Source organism: Brachyhypopomus gauderio, chromosome 2 (assembly GCF_052324685.1).
Source record: "Brachyhypopomus gauderio isolate BG-103 chromosome 2, BGAUD_0.2, whole genome shotgun sequence".
In the NCBI taxonomy this organism is placed as follows: domain Eukaryota; kingdom Metazoa; phylum Chordata; class Actinopteri; order Gymnotiformes; family Hypopomidae; genus Brachyhypopomus; species Brachyhypopomus gauderio.
In genome coordinates this window covers 10,660,270-10,677,392 of record NC_135212.1, presented here as the reverse complement: position 1 = coordinate 10,677,392, position 17,123 = coordinate 10,660,270, and the positions used below count along the sequence as shown (strand labels likewise).

Sequence of the window (17,123 nt, the reverse complement as noted above, 5' to 3'; positions counted from 1 at the left end):
ATTCATTCTCCTTTTTTAAAAAGTCATCACGCTGTATGCTGAGGAATTCGTGGTGGCTGTTGGAGCGATGAACGGATTCCAATCACAAGGGGGAACGAAGACGACCGAGTTATAGACTTTCTCCCAAAAATAAAGTTGCGTGGTTCCAGTAAGGGTGTTGTGTCGCTGTTTTGTTTGGGGGGGTCGTGATTTCGTGTTTTCGTGTTGTCCGAGTGATCGTTCGGTTCGTGCTTTTTATTGGTGGTTCTGTTTAGTTTTACATGTTGGATTTGGTTTAGTGGGGTTTTTTTAATTTCTTTTCATTTCTGCTTGCAGTGGTTTGCGGTGCGTTTCCTTTCGTCATTTCTTTAAATGGTTTTGGTGCCAAACTGCTGCAAAACCTTTGTTTTATGTGTTGCGGTACGGAGGGTGTTGAGTTGTTTGTGTATCCGTGAGGAAGTTTCCGTTTGTTAATTGGCCCTCCCTCAGTGTTTTGGTTTTGTTTAATTGTTATTTAATTGTTTTGTGCAGGGCAGGACAGACAGGCAGATGTACCAGGTGGTGGAATCTCGTGCTTAGTCCTGCTCGCCACATCCATTTCCTTCTCTCCCACTAACGGTAGACATCCATGATTGGTTTGTGCTGCTGTTAATGATGGGATGTTCTTGCTGTTCTTCATGTGCAGGTGTGATGTCTGTGGGTCCTGCTGTCTGCAGAGTTAATCAGAGTGTTACGTGTTATGGGGCTCTGGGACAGGAACTTCACCTGGAGTTGGATGATGGGGATGAAATGATCTTATTCAAGGGAAAGAGCAGAGTGTTAGGATATAAAAGGAACAGACCCTCACTGAATCACCCAAGATGGCAGTTTATAGCTGTTAACAGAACCATTATAATACCCAGTACAGAGAGGGAGGACTCAGGAACATACAGGTTAGACACCTTTGATGTGAATGGTACTGATAAAGGCCAATATCATCTCCTTCTGAACATTGAAGGTAGGTTTACATAATCTCATATCACATAACATAAAACTGTCAAAATGTATACAGATGTATGTACTTCCTAACAGTATGTCCCCAACTTGAACCATGCTGTCTGTATAATGGGCCCATCTACATCTTTTGTTTATTTTTGATCCTTTATTGGTTTCCAGTGGACTCTTTCATGAAGTCCCTGTTTTAAAAATGACAGTGAAATCAAGATATCTAGTAGAGTACCTGAGTATATAAATACATATGTATACTGTATGTTTGCATAAAAAGTATTCTGGATTGTATTTACTGTGTAAATCTTAAAAGCGTGTAGTTAACTACTCCTCAGTTAACACCAGGTCATTCATAAATGACCAACACACACTGACACATTATCTATCATTGCTTTACAAGTGAAATATTAATTAATGCTTCTTGAACCTAAGCACTTGGAGAACATACTGATTGTACTATTGATATTATTTGAAGACTTCATGCCAAGGCTTTTACTTATTCCCTGAAAATATCAATTTGGTACATTAGGACTTTTGTAATGTAGACATTTTAAAGTATTGAGTAGACCATAAACAGGTGTAGCCTGTTTGTTTCACTGTTACAGTAATGTCACATTTTTATGAGGACATTTAATAAGCCATATTAGAGATACCATATATAATGGTATTTCAGTATTACTGTAAAATTGAGGAATACATAAAGCTCAAATTTCCATTCAGTTCTGATCTATGTAAAATAATGAGTATTTACAAACGTACTTGTTTTTAAATACATAATAAATGGGGTTTTGTTTGTTGCAGGAAACTAAATAATTTTTGAACAGTGTGTTAAATTACATAAATGTAATTAATTATTAAGTTATTTAAAATGTATTATTAATTAAAAACGTGAATTAGTTTCACATTCACTATGTAACATGCTGATGTTCAGAAAGTGACCTGTGCATCATCATTTGATGAATGTGATTAAACTGGTTAGCAGACACTGCAAAGTACCATCAGTGACTGCTTTTTAAAGTAATACGTGTGTCAGCATGTTGTGAGATCTTATTGATGTTATGGTACTGTAAAATTGAGGAATACATAAAGCTTAAGGTGTCATTGTAAAACATTATCAATATTTCTGTTGGAAAATATCTCAAATTTCCATTCAGTTCTGATCTCTGTAATCTCCAGCTGCAGTGTCCTCAGTGGAAGTGAGTTATAGCTGCGTGTCCAGTAAGAGGACAGTGTCCTGTTCCTCTGAGGGAGACCAGGTCCACTTCAACTGGACTCTCAGTGGAAACAGAATCACACATCAACTGGATGATGGGAACAGGACTCTCCTGCTGGAGAAAGAGCAAGTTGGACAGATCACCTGTCACGTACAGAACCACATCAGCCATGGACAAAGTTCTATTGAGCTGCACCAGTGTCCTGGTACATATCGCTTTTTAAAGATTTATATGATAACTGATGTAGCAGTAATGATTTTACTCAAACTGTCCAAAAAGAAACTCAATTACAAAAATAAATATCTGAAAAGAAGCCACAGTTTCACCACTCCACACCAACGTGGTGGTATCTAAGAGCTAGAACATGGACACCTATGTAAAGGAGCGTGGGTATCACTATTGGGGTTTCCCCTTTAACTCAGGTTGCCACCTGAACACAGAGTGGACGTGTTCAGGTGCATTGTGCACCACATTGGTCAGGGCCGGCTCTGCTGTAGAGAAATTTGTTTGTTCAGCACCGAAAGCTAGTGTTTCCTGTAGGTAGTTGTTGATCCTTCAACAACTGTAGCCACTTTATGTGAATGTCACCTTCTCACAGGTGCATTGCTAAATTGCCAGTCATGTTGAGTGTGAGTGAAGTTTTCGTAGAATCAGCGCTTATTGTCATGCACAGAAAATTTCAGGATGCATGGCTTGAAATGACATTCAGTCTTTTGAATTTGCGTTGTATTAACATCGTTTTTTGATAACATATTCAGGGGTAAGAGTAGGTAAATGGTGCCAGGTGCAGTCCTTGAATTTGAGGAAGTTGGTCCTGGAAAGTCATTGAAAGGTCCTTGAATTTTATGTTAACCAAGGTGTGGGAACCCTGCATTTAATTGTTTTGTGCAGGGCAGGAACTGCAGGCCAGACAGAGGCAGATGTACCAGGTGGTGGAATCTCCTGCACGGGTTTGGTAGCTTGGAGTATTCTGAGTGTGATGTGTGGTCACGGTGAGCGTGTAGTATAGGTGAGATCCCCTAGCTCCCCTCTTAATGACCAAGGCCGCAGCCCTGTTCCCTCTTGGTTTTACTTGTTAATTTTGAGTCAGTGAAATTATTTTTACATGATCTATAAAGGGTTGGTAATTTTTATATTAAATAAATAATTGGAACTATATCTCTGGTCCAGTGTTGAACTTGCGTGCCTTTTTCTTTAATTGTAGTGTGTGCTGAGGCTATTTGCCCCAGTGTAATTCCTTGGGGTGAAATTCCCCTAGATGGCGTAGTTGTGCATTTCTTTTTCTTTTTTCTTTTTTTTTTTTTGTTAGTCCTGCTCGCCACATCCATTTCCTTCTCTCCCACTAACGGTAGTCTTGATTTAAGTAATGTGGTGTAACCAGACACAACATAATAAACCCTCAGCTTCCTCACAACTGTGCCTTCACGTGATCTCCGGAGCGTTACTGCAGCTGAAAACACTCAGTCTTCAAATGCACTGGGACATCCTCCATGATTGGTTTGTGTTGCTGTTAATGATGGGATGTTCTTGCTGTTCTTCATGTGCAGGTGTGATGTCTGTGGGTCCTGCTGTCTGCAGAGTTAATCAGAGTGTTACGTGTTATGGAGCTCTGGGACAGGAACTTCATCTGGAGTTGGATGATGGGGATGAAATGATCTTATTCAAGGGAAACAGCAGAGTGTTAGGATATAAAAGGAACAGAACCTCAGTGAATCACCCAAGATGGCAGTTCATAGCTGTTAACAGAACCATTATAATACCCAGTACAGAGAGGGAGGATTCAGGAACATACAGGTTAGACACCTTTGATGTGAATGGTACTGATAAAGGCCAATATCATCTCCTTCTGAACATTGAAGGTAGGTTTACATAATCTCATATCACATAACAGATAAAACTGTCAAAATGTATACAGATTTATGTACTTCCTAACTGTATGTCCCCAACTTGAACCATGTTGTCTGTATAATGGGCCCATCTACATCTTTTGGGGTCTATTTTTGATCCTTTCTCAGTTTCCAGTGGACTCTTTCATGAAGTCCCTGTTTTAAAAATTTAAAAATAGTAGAGTACCTATTGAGTATATAAATACATATGTATATACTGTATGTTTGCATAAAAAGTAATCTGGATTGTATTTACTGTGTAAATCTTAAGCGTGTAGTTAACTACTCCTCAGTCAACACCAGGTCATTCATAAATGACCAACACACTGACACATTATCTATCATTGCTTTACAAGTGAAATATTAATTAATGCTTCTTGAACCTAAGGACTTGGAGAACTTACTGATTGTACTATTGATATTATTTGAAGACTTCATGCCAAGGCTTTTACTTATTCCCTGAAAATATCAATTTGGTACATTAGGACTTTTGTAATGTAGACATTTTAAAGTATTGAGTAGACCATAAACAGGTGTAGCCTGTTTATATTTCACTGTTACAGTAATGTCACATTTTTATGAGGACATTTAATAAGCCATATTAGAGATACCATATATAATGGTATTCCAGTATTACTGTAAAATTGAGGAATACATAAAGCTCAAATTTCCATTCAGTTCTGATCTATGTAAAATAATGAGTATTTACAAACGTACTTGTTTTTAAATACATAATAAATGGGGTTTTGTTTGTTGCAGGAAACTAAATAATTTTTGAACAGTGTGTTAAATTACATAAATGTAATTAATTATTAAGTTATTTAAAATGTATTATTAATTAAAAAGTGAATTAGTTTCACATTGTGACGGTGTGGTGCTGGAGGAAGCAGGAGGCACGACACGCGTCTTGCAGTGAACATAAACGTTTAATCAAAACACAAACACGTAAAGTCCTGCACAAACGGCGCAAACACACAGATGCGATGCTTGCATGGGCATGAACTTTAGACAAAGATGAGCACTAGACACCGCGCTAACGCACATTAAATAGGTGAATTACACAGACCCACGTGACCTCGAGACAAGGCACAGGTGTAACCACGAACACGCTCACAAACAACCCACACCCACAGAAGTACAAACATGGACATAACGACACGCAGACAACATAGCGGCACGCCCACAGGGAAGGGTCCGGAGCTGTTCCGTAACAGAACCCCCCGCCAGGGGCTCGCTACTCCCGGAGCGTCCCGCGCCGCGGGAATGCCCCGAACAAACACCGACGGGCAGGTCCGGAGCCCCCGGGATCACGAGCCTCCGAGAGCCGTCACCCCCGACGGCGGGAACTGCCGCGGACTGCACTAGTACACCTTCCCTGGGAAGACAGGGGAAAATACATTAAACAAAGGCACGCTGACAAACACACACACAGGTACATGAAACACGAAAGGCACAAGAGGGAAAAGGAGATTAGGGAGACACAGGGGAACAGACAGACATATAGGGACAGGCAGCCACGGCATCGCTCCGGCTGCCTGCCAAAGCGCAAACGGTGGCGCTATCCCTCCAGGGAAAGCAGGCTGGGCGGGCGCAGCAGGCGGAACCGGCGGCGGAGTCCCACCGGTCCTCGGCTTCGCACCTCCGGTGCGCGCTGCTCCTCCTGGTGCGCCCCTGGTCCTTGTGCCTGAGACCTTCGCCTGAGGAGCCTTGGCCTCCCTCCTGGGCGCTGCCGGAGCCGAGACGCGGCGCCGCGCGCCAGCAAACCTCCGTGGCTTCTCCTGAGGCGCGCGGAACCCCCACCTTGGACCGCCAACCGCGCTGGATCCTTCCCGCGCAGCCGGGATCACCGGCGTTTTGTCCCCCGATGTGTCCATGGGCTCTCCGTCCTCATCCGAGACACACCGATCCAGGGACATGGGCTCCTCCTCTCCCTCCGAGAGGCACCGGTCCAGGGACATGGGTTCGTCCGTGGCAGGGCAGCTTGACCAGCACATGCTGCTCCTCTCTGACGACGCCTGAGAGGCTTTCCTGCCTAGCGGACACCCTTTCTCTCCCCGCACGGTGTCCGCAGAACCCACCGAGATCTTGTCCTCTCCCTCACTCCCGCTGTCGAACCCGGAAGGGGTCGAACAAACGGACGGAGGTGGGCTGGTGCTCCCTCTCTCCCCGTAGCACACGGTTGACTCGGAGTGCAGGGACGGAGGGGGGCTAACGTCCTCCCCCTCTCCGTAATACACTGTTGATTCGGAGCATACGGATGGGGGAGGACTGACGTCTTCCTCCGCCTTATCGGGGAGCTCATCGACGTCGGAGCAGACCGATGGAGTGGCGCTGGTCTCCTTCTCCTCGTCCGACGTCAGGGAAGCCACGGACCCGGGGGAAGGGGAGCTGCCCTCACCCTCACTCTCCTCTCCGGAGTCCTCACTCCCGAACTCCTCTTCGGGGGGAGAGAGGGCAAAGACGCCTACTCCCACCATAAACGGCTCACTGGTCTCCTCCTCTTCGGGGAAGACCAGGAGCGGTGCGCTCTTCTCCTCCACATTGCAGCTGCCCACGGCACCGGGTGGCAGTTCCGCGGACGCGGGAGGGTGTCTCTCCCTCCACACACGTACCGCGGATGTGCGGAAGTATTTCGCCAGCTGTGCATCCTCCGTCTCCTGAGCTGCGCAGAGCATGTATGTGCAGAGTGGGTCCTGCTTCATGGTCTGCTCGGAGACGGGGGCTTCGCGGCGCCGGACTGGGGAAGAGCCGTGGTGACGCCGGCTCTTCTTCTTCCCCTTGGGTGTACGCTTAGCGTATCCGGGCATCTGATCGGCTCGTCTTTCTGTGACGGTGTGGTGCTGGAGGAAGCAGGAGGCACGACACGCGTCTTGCAGTGAACATAAACGTTTAATCAAAACACAAACACGTAAAGTCCTGCACAAACGGCGCAAACACGCAGACGCGATGCTTGCATGGGCATGAACTTTAGACAAAGACGAGCACTAGACACCGCGCTAACGCACATTAAATAGGTGAATTACACAGACCCACGTGACCTCGAGACAAGGCACAGGTGTAACCACGAACACGCTCACAAACAACCCACACCCACGGAAGTACAAACATGGACATAACGACACGCAGACAACATAGCGGCACGCCCACAGGGAAGGGTCCGGAGCTGTTCCGTAACACACATTCACTATGTAACATGCTGATGTTCAGAAAGTGACCTGTGCATCATCATTTGATGAATGTGATTAAACTGGTTAGCAGACACTGCAAAGTACAATCAGTGACTGCTTTTTAAAGTAATACGTGTGTCAGCATGTTGTGAGATCTTATTGATGTTATGGTACTGTAAAATTGGGGAATACATAAAGCTTAAGGTGTCATTGTAAAACATTATCAATATTTCTGTTGGAAAATATCTCAAATTTCCATTCAGTCTTGATCTCTGTAATCTCCAGCTGCAGTGTCCTCAGTGGAAGTGAGTTATAGCTGCGTGTCCAGTAAGAGGACAGTGTCCTGTTCCTCTGAGGGAGACCAGCTCCACTTCAACTGGACTCTCAGTGGAAACAGAATCACACATCAACTGGATGATGGGAACAGGACTCTCCTGCTGGAGAAAGAGCAAGTTGGACAGATCACCTGTCACGTACAGAACCACATCAGCCATGGACAAAGTTCTATTGAGCTGCACCAGTGTCCTGGTACATATCGCTTTTTAAAGATTTATATGATAACTGATGTAGCAGTAATGATTTTACTCAAACTGTCCAAAGAGAAACTCAATTACAAAAATAAATATCTGAAAAGAAGCCACAGTTTCACCACTCCACACCAACGTGGTGGTATCTAAGAGCTAGAACATGGACACCTATGTAAAGGAGCGTGGGTATCACTATTGGGGCTTCCCCTTTAACTCAGGTTGCCACCTGAACACAGAGTGGACGTGTTCAGGTGCATTGTGCACCACATTGGTCAGGGCCGGCTCTGCTGTAGAGAAATTTGTTTGTTCAGCACCGAAAGCTAGTGTTTCCTGTAGGTAGTTGTTGATCCTTCAACAACTGTAGCCACTTTATGTGAATGTCACCTTCTCACAGGTGCATTGCTAAATTGCCAGTCATGTTGAGTGTGAGTGAAGTTTTCGTAGAATCAGCGCTTATTGTCATGCACAGAAAATTTCAGGATGCATGGCTTGAAATGACATTCAGTCTTTTGAATTTACGTTGTATTAACATGGTTTTTTGATAACATATTCAGGGGTAAGAGTAGGTAAATGGTGCCAGGTGCAGTCCTTGAATTTGAGGAAGTTGGTCCTGGAAAGTCATTGAAAGGTCCTTGAATTTTATGTTAACCAAGGTGTGGGAACCCTGCATTTAATTGTTTTGTGCAGGGCAGGAGCTGCAGGCCAGACAGAGGCAGATGTACCAGGTGGTGGAATCTCGTGCACGGGTTTGGTAGCTTGGAGTATTCTGAGTGTGATGTGTGGTCACGGTGAGCGTGTAGTATAGGTGAGATCCCCTAGCTCCCCTCTTAATGACCAAGGCCGCAGCCCTGTTCCCTCTTGGTTTTACTTGTTAATTTTGAGTCAGTGAAATTATTTTTACATGATCTATAAAGGGTTGGTAATTTTTATATTAAATAAATAATTGGAACTATATCTCTGGTCCAGTGTTGAACTTGCGTGCCTTTTTCTTTAATTGTAGTGTGTGCTGAGGCTATTTGCCCCAGTGTAATTCCTTGGGGTGAAATTCCCCTAGATGGCGTAGTTGTGCATTTCTTTTTCTTTTTTCTTTTTTTTTTTGTTAGTCCTGCTCGCCACATCCATTTCCTTCTCTCCCACTAACGGTAGTCTTGATTTAAGTAATGTGGTGTAACCAGACACAACATAATAAACCCTCAGCTTCCTCACAACTGTGCCTTCACGTGATCTCCGGAGCGTTACTGCAGCTGAAAACACTCAGTCTTCAACTGCACTGGGACATCCTCCATGATTGGTTTGTGTTGCTGTTAATGATGGGATGTTCTTGCTGTTCTTCATGTGCAGGTGTGATGTCTGTGGGTCCTGCTGTCTGCAGAGTTAATCAGAGTGTTACGTGTTATGGAGCTCTGGGACAGGAACTTCATCTGGAGTTGGATGATGGGGATGAAATGATCTTATTCAAGGGAAACAGCAGAGTGTTAGGATATAAAAGGAACAGAACCTCAGTGAATCACCCAAGATGGCAGTTCATAGCTGTTAACAGAACCATTATAATACCCAGTACAGAGAGGGAGGATTCAGGAACATACAGGTTAGACACCTTTGATGTGAATGGTACTGATAAAGGCCAATATCATCTCCTTCTGAACATTGAAGGTAGGTTTACATAATCTCATATCACATAACAGATAAAACTGTCAAAATGTATACAGATTTATGTACTTCCTAACTGTATGTCCCCAACTTGAACCATGTTGTCTGTATAATGGGCCCATCTACATCTTTTGGGGTCTATTTTTGATCCTTTCTCAGTTTCCAGTGGACTCTTTCATGAAGTCCCTGTTTTAAAAATTTAAAAATAGTAGAGTACCTATTGAGTATATAAATACATATGTATACTGTATGTTTGCATAAAGAGTAATCTGGATTGTATTTACTGTGTAAATCTTAAGCGTGTAGTTAACTACTCCTCAGTCAACACCAGGTCATTCATAAATGACCAACACACTGACACATTATCTATCATTGCTTTACAAGTGAAATATTAATTAATGCTTCTTGAACCTAAGGACTTGGAGAACTTACTGATTGTACTATTGATATTATTTGAAGACTTCATGCCAAGGCTTTTACTTATTCCCTGAAAATATCAATTTGGTACATTAGGACTTTTGTAATGTAGACATTTTAAAGTATTGAGTAGACCATAAACAGGTGTAGCCTGTTTATATTTCACTGTTACAGTAATGTCACATTTTTATGAGGACATTTAATAAGCCATATTAGAGATACCATATATAATGGTATTCCAGTATTACTGTAAAATTGAGGAATACATAAAGCTCAAATTTCCATTCAGTTCTGATCTATGTAAAATAATGAGTATTTACAAACGTACTTGTTTTTAAATACATAATAAATGGGGTTTTGTTTGTTGCAGGAAACTAAATAATTTTTGAACAGTGTGTTAAATTACATAAATGTAATTAATTATTAAGTTATTTAAAATGTATTATTAATTAAAAAGTGAATTAGTTTCACTTTCACTATGTAACATGCTGATGTTCAGAAAGTGACCTGTGCATCATCATTTGATGAATGTGATTAAACTGGTTAGCAGACACTGCAAAGTACCATCAGTGACTGCTTTTTAAAGTAATACGTGTGTCAGCATGTTGTGAGATCTTATTGATGTTATGGTACTGTAAAATTGAGGAATATATAAAGCTTAAGGTGTCATTGTAAAACATTATCAATATTTCTGTTGGAAAATATCTCAAATTTCCATTCAGTCCTGATCTCTGTAATCTCCAGCTGCAGTGTCCTCAGTGGAAGTGAGTTATAGCTGCGTGTCCAGTAAGAGGACAGTGTCCTGTTCCTCTGAGGGAGACCAGCTCCACTTCAGCTGGACTCTCAGTGGAAACAGAATCACACATCAACTGGATGATGGGAACAGGACTCTCCTGCTGGAGAAAGAGCAAGTTGGACAGATCACCTGTCACGTACAGAACCACATCAGCCATGGACAAAGTTCTATTGAGCTGCACCAGTGTCCTGGTACATATCGCTTTTTAACAATTTATATGATAACTGATGTAGCAGTAATGATTTTACTCAAACTGTCCAAAGAGAAACTCAATTACAAAAATAAATATCTGAAAAGAAGCCACAGTTTCACAACTCCACACCAACGTGGTGGTATCTAAGAGCTAGAACATGGACACCTATGTAAAGGAGCGTGGGTATCACTATTGGGGCTTCCCCTTTAACTCAGGTTGCCACCTGAACACAGAGTGGACGTGTTCAGGTGCATTGTGCACCACATTGGTCAGGGCCGGCTCTGCTGTAGAGAAATTTGTTTGTTCAGCACCGAAAGCTAGTGTTTCCTGTAGGTAGTTGTTGATCCTTCAACAACTGTAGCCACTTTATGTGAATGTCACCTTCTCACAGGTGCATTGCTAAATTGCCAGTCATGTTGAGTGTGAGTGAAGTTTTCGTAGAATCAGCGCTTATTGTCATGCACAGAAAATTTCAGGATGCATGGCTTGAAATGACATTCAGTCTTTTGAATTTGCGTTGTATTAACATCGTTTTTTGATAACATATTCAGGGGTAAGAATAGATAAATGGTGCCAGGTGCAGTCCTTGAATTTGAGGAAGTTGGTCCTGGAAAGTCATTGAAAGGTCCTTGAATTTTATGTTAACCAAGGTGTGGGAACCCTGCATTTAATTGTTTTGTGCAGGGCAGGAGCTGCAGGCCAGACAGAGGCAGATGTACCAGGTGGTGGAATCTCGTGCACGGGTTTGGTAGCTTGGAGTATTCTGAGTGTGATGTGTGGTCACGGTGAGCGTGTAGTATAGGTGAGATCCCCTAGCTCCCCTCTTAATGACCAAGGCCGCAGCCCTGTTCCCTCTTGGTTTTACTTGTTAATTTTGAGTCAGTGAAATTATTTTTACATGATCTATTAAGGGTTGGTAATTTTTATATTAAATAAATAATTGGAACTATATCTCTGGTCCAGTGTTGAACTTGCGTGCCTTTTTCTTTAATTGTAGTGTGTGCTGAGGCTATTTGCCCCAGTGTAATTCCTTGGGGTGAAATTCCCCTTACTGATTGTACTATTGATATTATTTGAAGACTTCATGCCAAGGCTTTTACTTATTCCCTGAAAATATCAATTTGGTACATTAGGACTTTTGTAATGTAGACATTTTAAAGTATTGAGTAGACCATAAACAGGTGTAGCCTGTTTATATTTCACTGTTACAGTAATGTCACGTTTTTATGAGGACATTTAATAAGCCATATTAGAGATACCATATATAATGGTATTCCAGTATTACTGTAAAATTGAGGAATACATAAAGCTCAAATTTCCATTCAGTTCTGATCTATGTAAAATAATGAGTATTTACAAACGTACTTGTTTTTAAATACATAATAAATGGGGTTTTGTTTGTTGCAGGAAACTAAATAATTTTGAACAGTGTGTTAAATTACATAAATGTAATTAATTATTAAGTTATTTAAAATGTATTATTAATTAAAAAGTGAATTAGTTTCACATTCACTATGTAACATGCTGATGTTCAGAAAGTGACCTGTGCATCATCATTTGATGAATGTGATTAAACTGGTTAGCAGACACTGCAAAGTACCATCAGTGACTGCTTTTTAAAGTAATACGTGTGTCAGCATGTTGTGAGATCTTATTGATGTTATGGTACTGTAAAATTGAGGAATACATAAAGCTTAAGGTGTCATTGTAAAACATTATCAATATTTCTGTTGGAAAATATCTCAAATTTCCATTCAGTCTTGATCTCTGTAATCTCCAGCTGCAGTGTCCTCAGTGGAAGTGAGTTATAGCTGCGTGTCCAGTAAGAGGACAGTGTCCTGTTCCTCTGAGGGAGACCAGCTCCACTTCAGCTGGACTCTCAGTGGAAACAGAATCACACATCAACTGGATGATGGGAACAGGACTCTCCTGCTGGAGAAAGAGCAAGTTGGACAGATCACCTGTCACGTACAGAACCACATCAGCCATGGACAAAGTTCTATTGAGCTGCACCAGTGTCCTGGTACATATCGCTTTTTAAAGATTTATATGATAACTGATGTAGCAGTAATGATTTTACTCAAACTGTCCAAAGAGAAACTCAATTACAAAAATAAATATCTGAAAAGAAGCCACAGTTTCACCACTCCACACCAACGTGGTGGTATCTAAGAGCTAGAACATGGACACCTATGTAAAGGAGCGTGGGTATCACTATTGGGGCTTCCCCTTTAACTCAGGTTGCCACCTGAACACAGAGTGGACGTGTTCAGGTGCATTGTGCACCACATTGGTCAGGGCCGGCTCTGCTGTAGAGAAATTTGTTTGTTCAGCACCGAAAGCTAGTGTTTCCTGTAGGTAGTTGTTGATCCTTCAACAACTGTAGCCACTTTATGTGAATGTCACCTTCTCACAGGTGCATTGCTAAATTGCCAGTCATGTTGAGTGTGAGTGAAGTTTTCGTAGAATCAGCGCTTATTGTCATGCACAGAAAATTTCAGGATGCATGGCTTGAAATGACATTCAGTCTTTTGAATTTGCGTTGTATTAACATCGTTTTTTGATAACATATTCAGAGGTAAGAGTAGGTAAATGGTGCCAGGTGCAGTCCTTGAATTTGAGGAAGTTGGTCCTGGAAAGTCATTGAAAGGTCCTTGAATTTTATGTTAACCAAGGTGTGGGAACCCTGTATTTAATTGTTTTGTGCAGGGCAGGAGCTGCAGGCCAGACAGAGGCAGATGTACCAGGTGGTGGAATCTCGTGCACGGGTTTGGTAGCTTGGAGTATTCTGAGTGTGATGTGTGGTCACGGTGAGCGTGTAGTATAGGTGAGATCCCCTAGCTCCCCTCTTAATGACCAAGGCCGCAGCCCTGTTCCCTCTTGGTTTTACTTGTTAATTTTGAGTCAGTGAAATTATTTTTACATGATCTATAAAGGGTTGGTAATTTTTATATTAAATAAATCATTGGAACTATATCTCTGGTCCAGTGTTGAACTTGCGTGCCTTTTTCTTTAATTGTAGTGTGTGCTGAGGCTATTTGCCCCAGTGTAATTCCTTGGGGTGAAATTCCCCTAGATGGCGGAGTTGTGCATTTCTTTTTCTTTTTTCTTTTTTTTTTTTTGTTAGTCCTGCTCGCCACATCCATTTCCTTCTCTCCCACTAACGGTAGTCTTGATTTAAGTAATGTGGTGTAACCAGACACAACATAATAAACCCTCAGCTTCCTCACAACTGTGCCTTCACGTGATCTCCGGAGCGTTACTGCAGCTGAAAACACTCAGTCATCAACTGCACTGGGACATCCTCCATGATTGGTTTGTGTTGCTGTTAATGATGGGATGTTCTTGCTGTTCTTCATGTGCAGGTGTGATGTCTGTGGGTCCTGCTGTCTGCAGAGTTAATCAGAATGTTACGTGTTATGGGGCTCTGGGACAGGAACTTCACCTGGAGTTGGATGATGGGGATGAAATAACCTTATTCAAGGGAAACAGCAGAGTGTTAAAATATAAAAGGAAGAGACCCTCACAGAATCACACAAGATGGCAGTTTATAGCTGATAACAGAACCATTATAATACCCAGTACAGAGAGGGAGGACTCAGGAACATACAGGTTAGACACCTTTGATGTGAATGGTACTGATAAAGGCCAATATCATCTCCTTCTGAACATTGAAGGTAGGTTTACATAATCTCATATCACATAACAGATAAAACTGTCAAAATGTATACAGATTTATGTACTTCCTAACTGTATGTCCCCAACTTGAACCATGTTGTCTGTATAATGGGCCCATCTACATCTTTTGGGGTCTATTTTTGATCCTTTCTCAGTTTCCAGTGGACTCTTTCATGAAGTCCCTGTTTTAAAAATGTAAAAATAGTAGAGTACCTATTGAGTATATAAATACATATGTATACTGTATGTTTGCATAAAAAGTAATCTGGATTGTATTTACTGTGTAAATCTTAAAAGCGTGTAGTTAACTACTCCTCAGTCAACACCAGGTCATTCATAAATGACCAACACACTGACACATTATCTATCATTGCTTTACAAGTGAAATATTAATTAATGCTTCTTGAACCTAAGGACTTGGAGAACTTACTGATTGTACTATTGATATTATTTGAAGACTTCATGCCAAGGCTTTTACTTATTCCCTGAAAATATCAATTTGGTACATTAGGACTTTTGTAATGTAGACATTTTAAAGTATTGAGTAGACCATAAACAGGTGTAGCCTGTTTATATTTCACTGTTACAGTAATGTCACATTTTTATGAGGACATTTAATAAGCCATATTAGAGATACCATATATAATGGTATTCCAGTATTACTGTAAAATTGAGGAATACATAAAGCTCAAATTTCCATTCAGTTCTGGGGGGTGTTCCAAGAAGCGGGTTAAGCGAGAAAACCGGGGTAAGTTAACTCAGAGTTCACGGAAACTCGAGGTTTTCCGTTCCAGAAACCGAGCTTAGAGAGAACCGAAGTCAGTTACTATAGCAACTTATGCTCTGAAGCTAACCTGCTCGCTGGCAGGTTAATTTGGACCTGACCCAGAGTTACAAACACGTCATCATGACGTGTCCTTTCCTCGAAGATCATGTGGATATTGAAACTCAGTTTATTCGCTGAGTTCTTCGTCGGGAACGCCTTATAAAACCCCGAATAGACATAGGCCTACTATCATTTTCGGATTATTTTTTTAATGAACATTATCGTTTTCAGCACAATCCATTACTTACATCAATAACTTTATTATTATAATACCATTTCAAATATTACATCGCGGATCAGCCCTAAATTCTCTCCAGATTGTTATATATCGGTCTTCGTTTTTTGCTAGTGGAAGTTTTCTTTATTGTGTAGGAGATGCGGAATCTGTCAGCAAAGCTACTGTATGTCGGTCTGTCCGAAAACTACGTCCGGCATTAAAATGACTAGTGCCCGGTTTTGTGGTGTTTCCTGGGCTTAAGCCAGTTATGGACATCAAAGAGGAATTCCACAGCATCATTGGTTTGTCTTTAATTCACACGGACAATAAAGAAATTAAGCAAAGGAGAGGCAATATATAACGAACTTCATTCCATTTACATTTTAAGGATTTAGTGATTGGCTGTATTGATGGAACCTACATATGCTACCTATTCCAGCACCATTAGAACATGAAAATTCATCCATAGCATTAATGTACAGGTACTAACCTTTATAATCCTTAATGAAATTTGTGAATTTCCCCATTGCGGGACTAATAAAGGCTTATCTTATCTTATCTTATCTGAATACTTATCTTTAATGGTAACAAAAATAACGTAGCTATTGTAACTGACCGTTCTTCCCATCAAGATCATATGTGATGCTTCCCACCTCGTCACAAATGTTGAAGCCAGATGGCCAGGATCCGTGTATGATTCCACACTGTACAACAAATCTGAACAGAGTAGGCCTGCAGGAGTTTTGCTAGTTGTTCACATGCAGTGTAATAGTTAAATCATTGCAAACCCTAGTGTGATTATAGGACATGACGGCCTCCTTCATGGAGACAGAGGGTATCCCTGCCTGTCCTATAGGCCTACCTTATGACTCCCTATTCAGATCCTGCACCTGGACCACAGTCCCGCTACAATCAGGCCCACAGCAAAACCAGGGCAAGAATTTTAATGACCCTAGGAATCCTCAAGGCCAGGTTACAGTGCCTGAAGGGGCTCAGAGTAACCCCTGTTATAGGGCGTGCCACATCATAATGGCATATGTGGTTTTACACAACATTGCAACCATCCAGGAAGAGCGACAGCCTACCATCTCTGACATGCCCACAGACGAGGAACCTTACATGCATGTGGGTGACAACAGAGATGGTGGAGTTGTCAGAGACTACATCTGCAATCACTGCTTTCCACATTAAATCATGCACCACCACCCACCCCACCATCCACCCTGTAACCTTTTAATATACATTACAGTCAAATTCACTGTTATGTTTCATTATTTCATTTTTCCTGTAAATAAATATATTTTATAATATATTTTAAGAATAAGATATAGTTATGTACAGCCATACCACTTTGTACAATATTCTTATACTTCATTTTTATCTGATGCCATGTGTGTTTCACACCACTCAGATTAGACCTGGAATTAGTAAGTGTTCAATAAAAAAATATTTAAAAACTCAATACAGTATTATAAAGGTGGAGAAAATAATAATATAATCGTACCCTTCTGCTAAATATAAAAATATCATTTTCACTCACGCATTAACTCTGTTGGCAATTTTTTGACATGCTGACTGCCTTTCTC

The 17,123-nt window shown here is 41.6% G+C and overlaps 1 protein-coding gene across 1 annotated transcript in view; it reads left to right on the top strand.

Annotated features, from left to right (window-relative positions):
- The first annotated feature begins 529 nt into the window (after positions 1 to 529).
- Positions 530 to 17,123, top strand: part of LOC143487681 (uncharacterized) — a 29,986-nt gene continuing 13,392 nt past the window's right edge. The window contains exons 1-9 of the mRNA XM_076986749.1: positions 530 to 537; positions 665 to 976; positions 2,143 to 2,385; positions 3,728 to 4,039; positions 7,519 to 7,761; positions 9,102 to 9,413; positions 10,572 to 10,814; positions 12,597 to 12,839; positions 14,182 to 14,493. Coding sequence (XP_076842864.1) covers positions 670 to 976; positions 2,143 to 2,385; positions 3,728 to 4,039; positions 7,519 to 7,761; positions 9,102 to 9,413; positions 10,572 to 10,814; positions 12,597 to 12,839; positions 14,182 to 14,493 — 2,215 coding nt within the window. The 5' untranslated portion in view covers positions 530 to 537; positions 665 to 669. The remainder of the gene's footprint in view (positions 538 to 664; positions 977 to 2,142; positions 2,386 to 3,727; positions 4,040 to 7,518; positions 7,762 to 9,101; positions 9,414 to 10,571; positions 10,815 to 12,596; positions 12,840 to 14,181; positions 14,494 to 17,123) is intronic.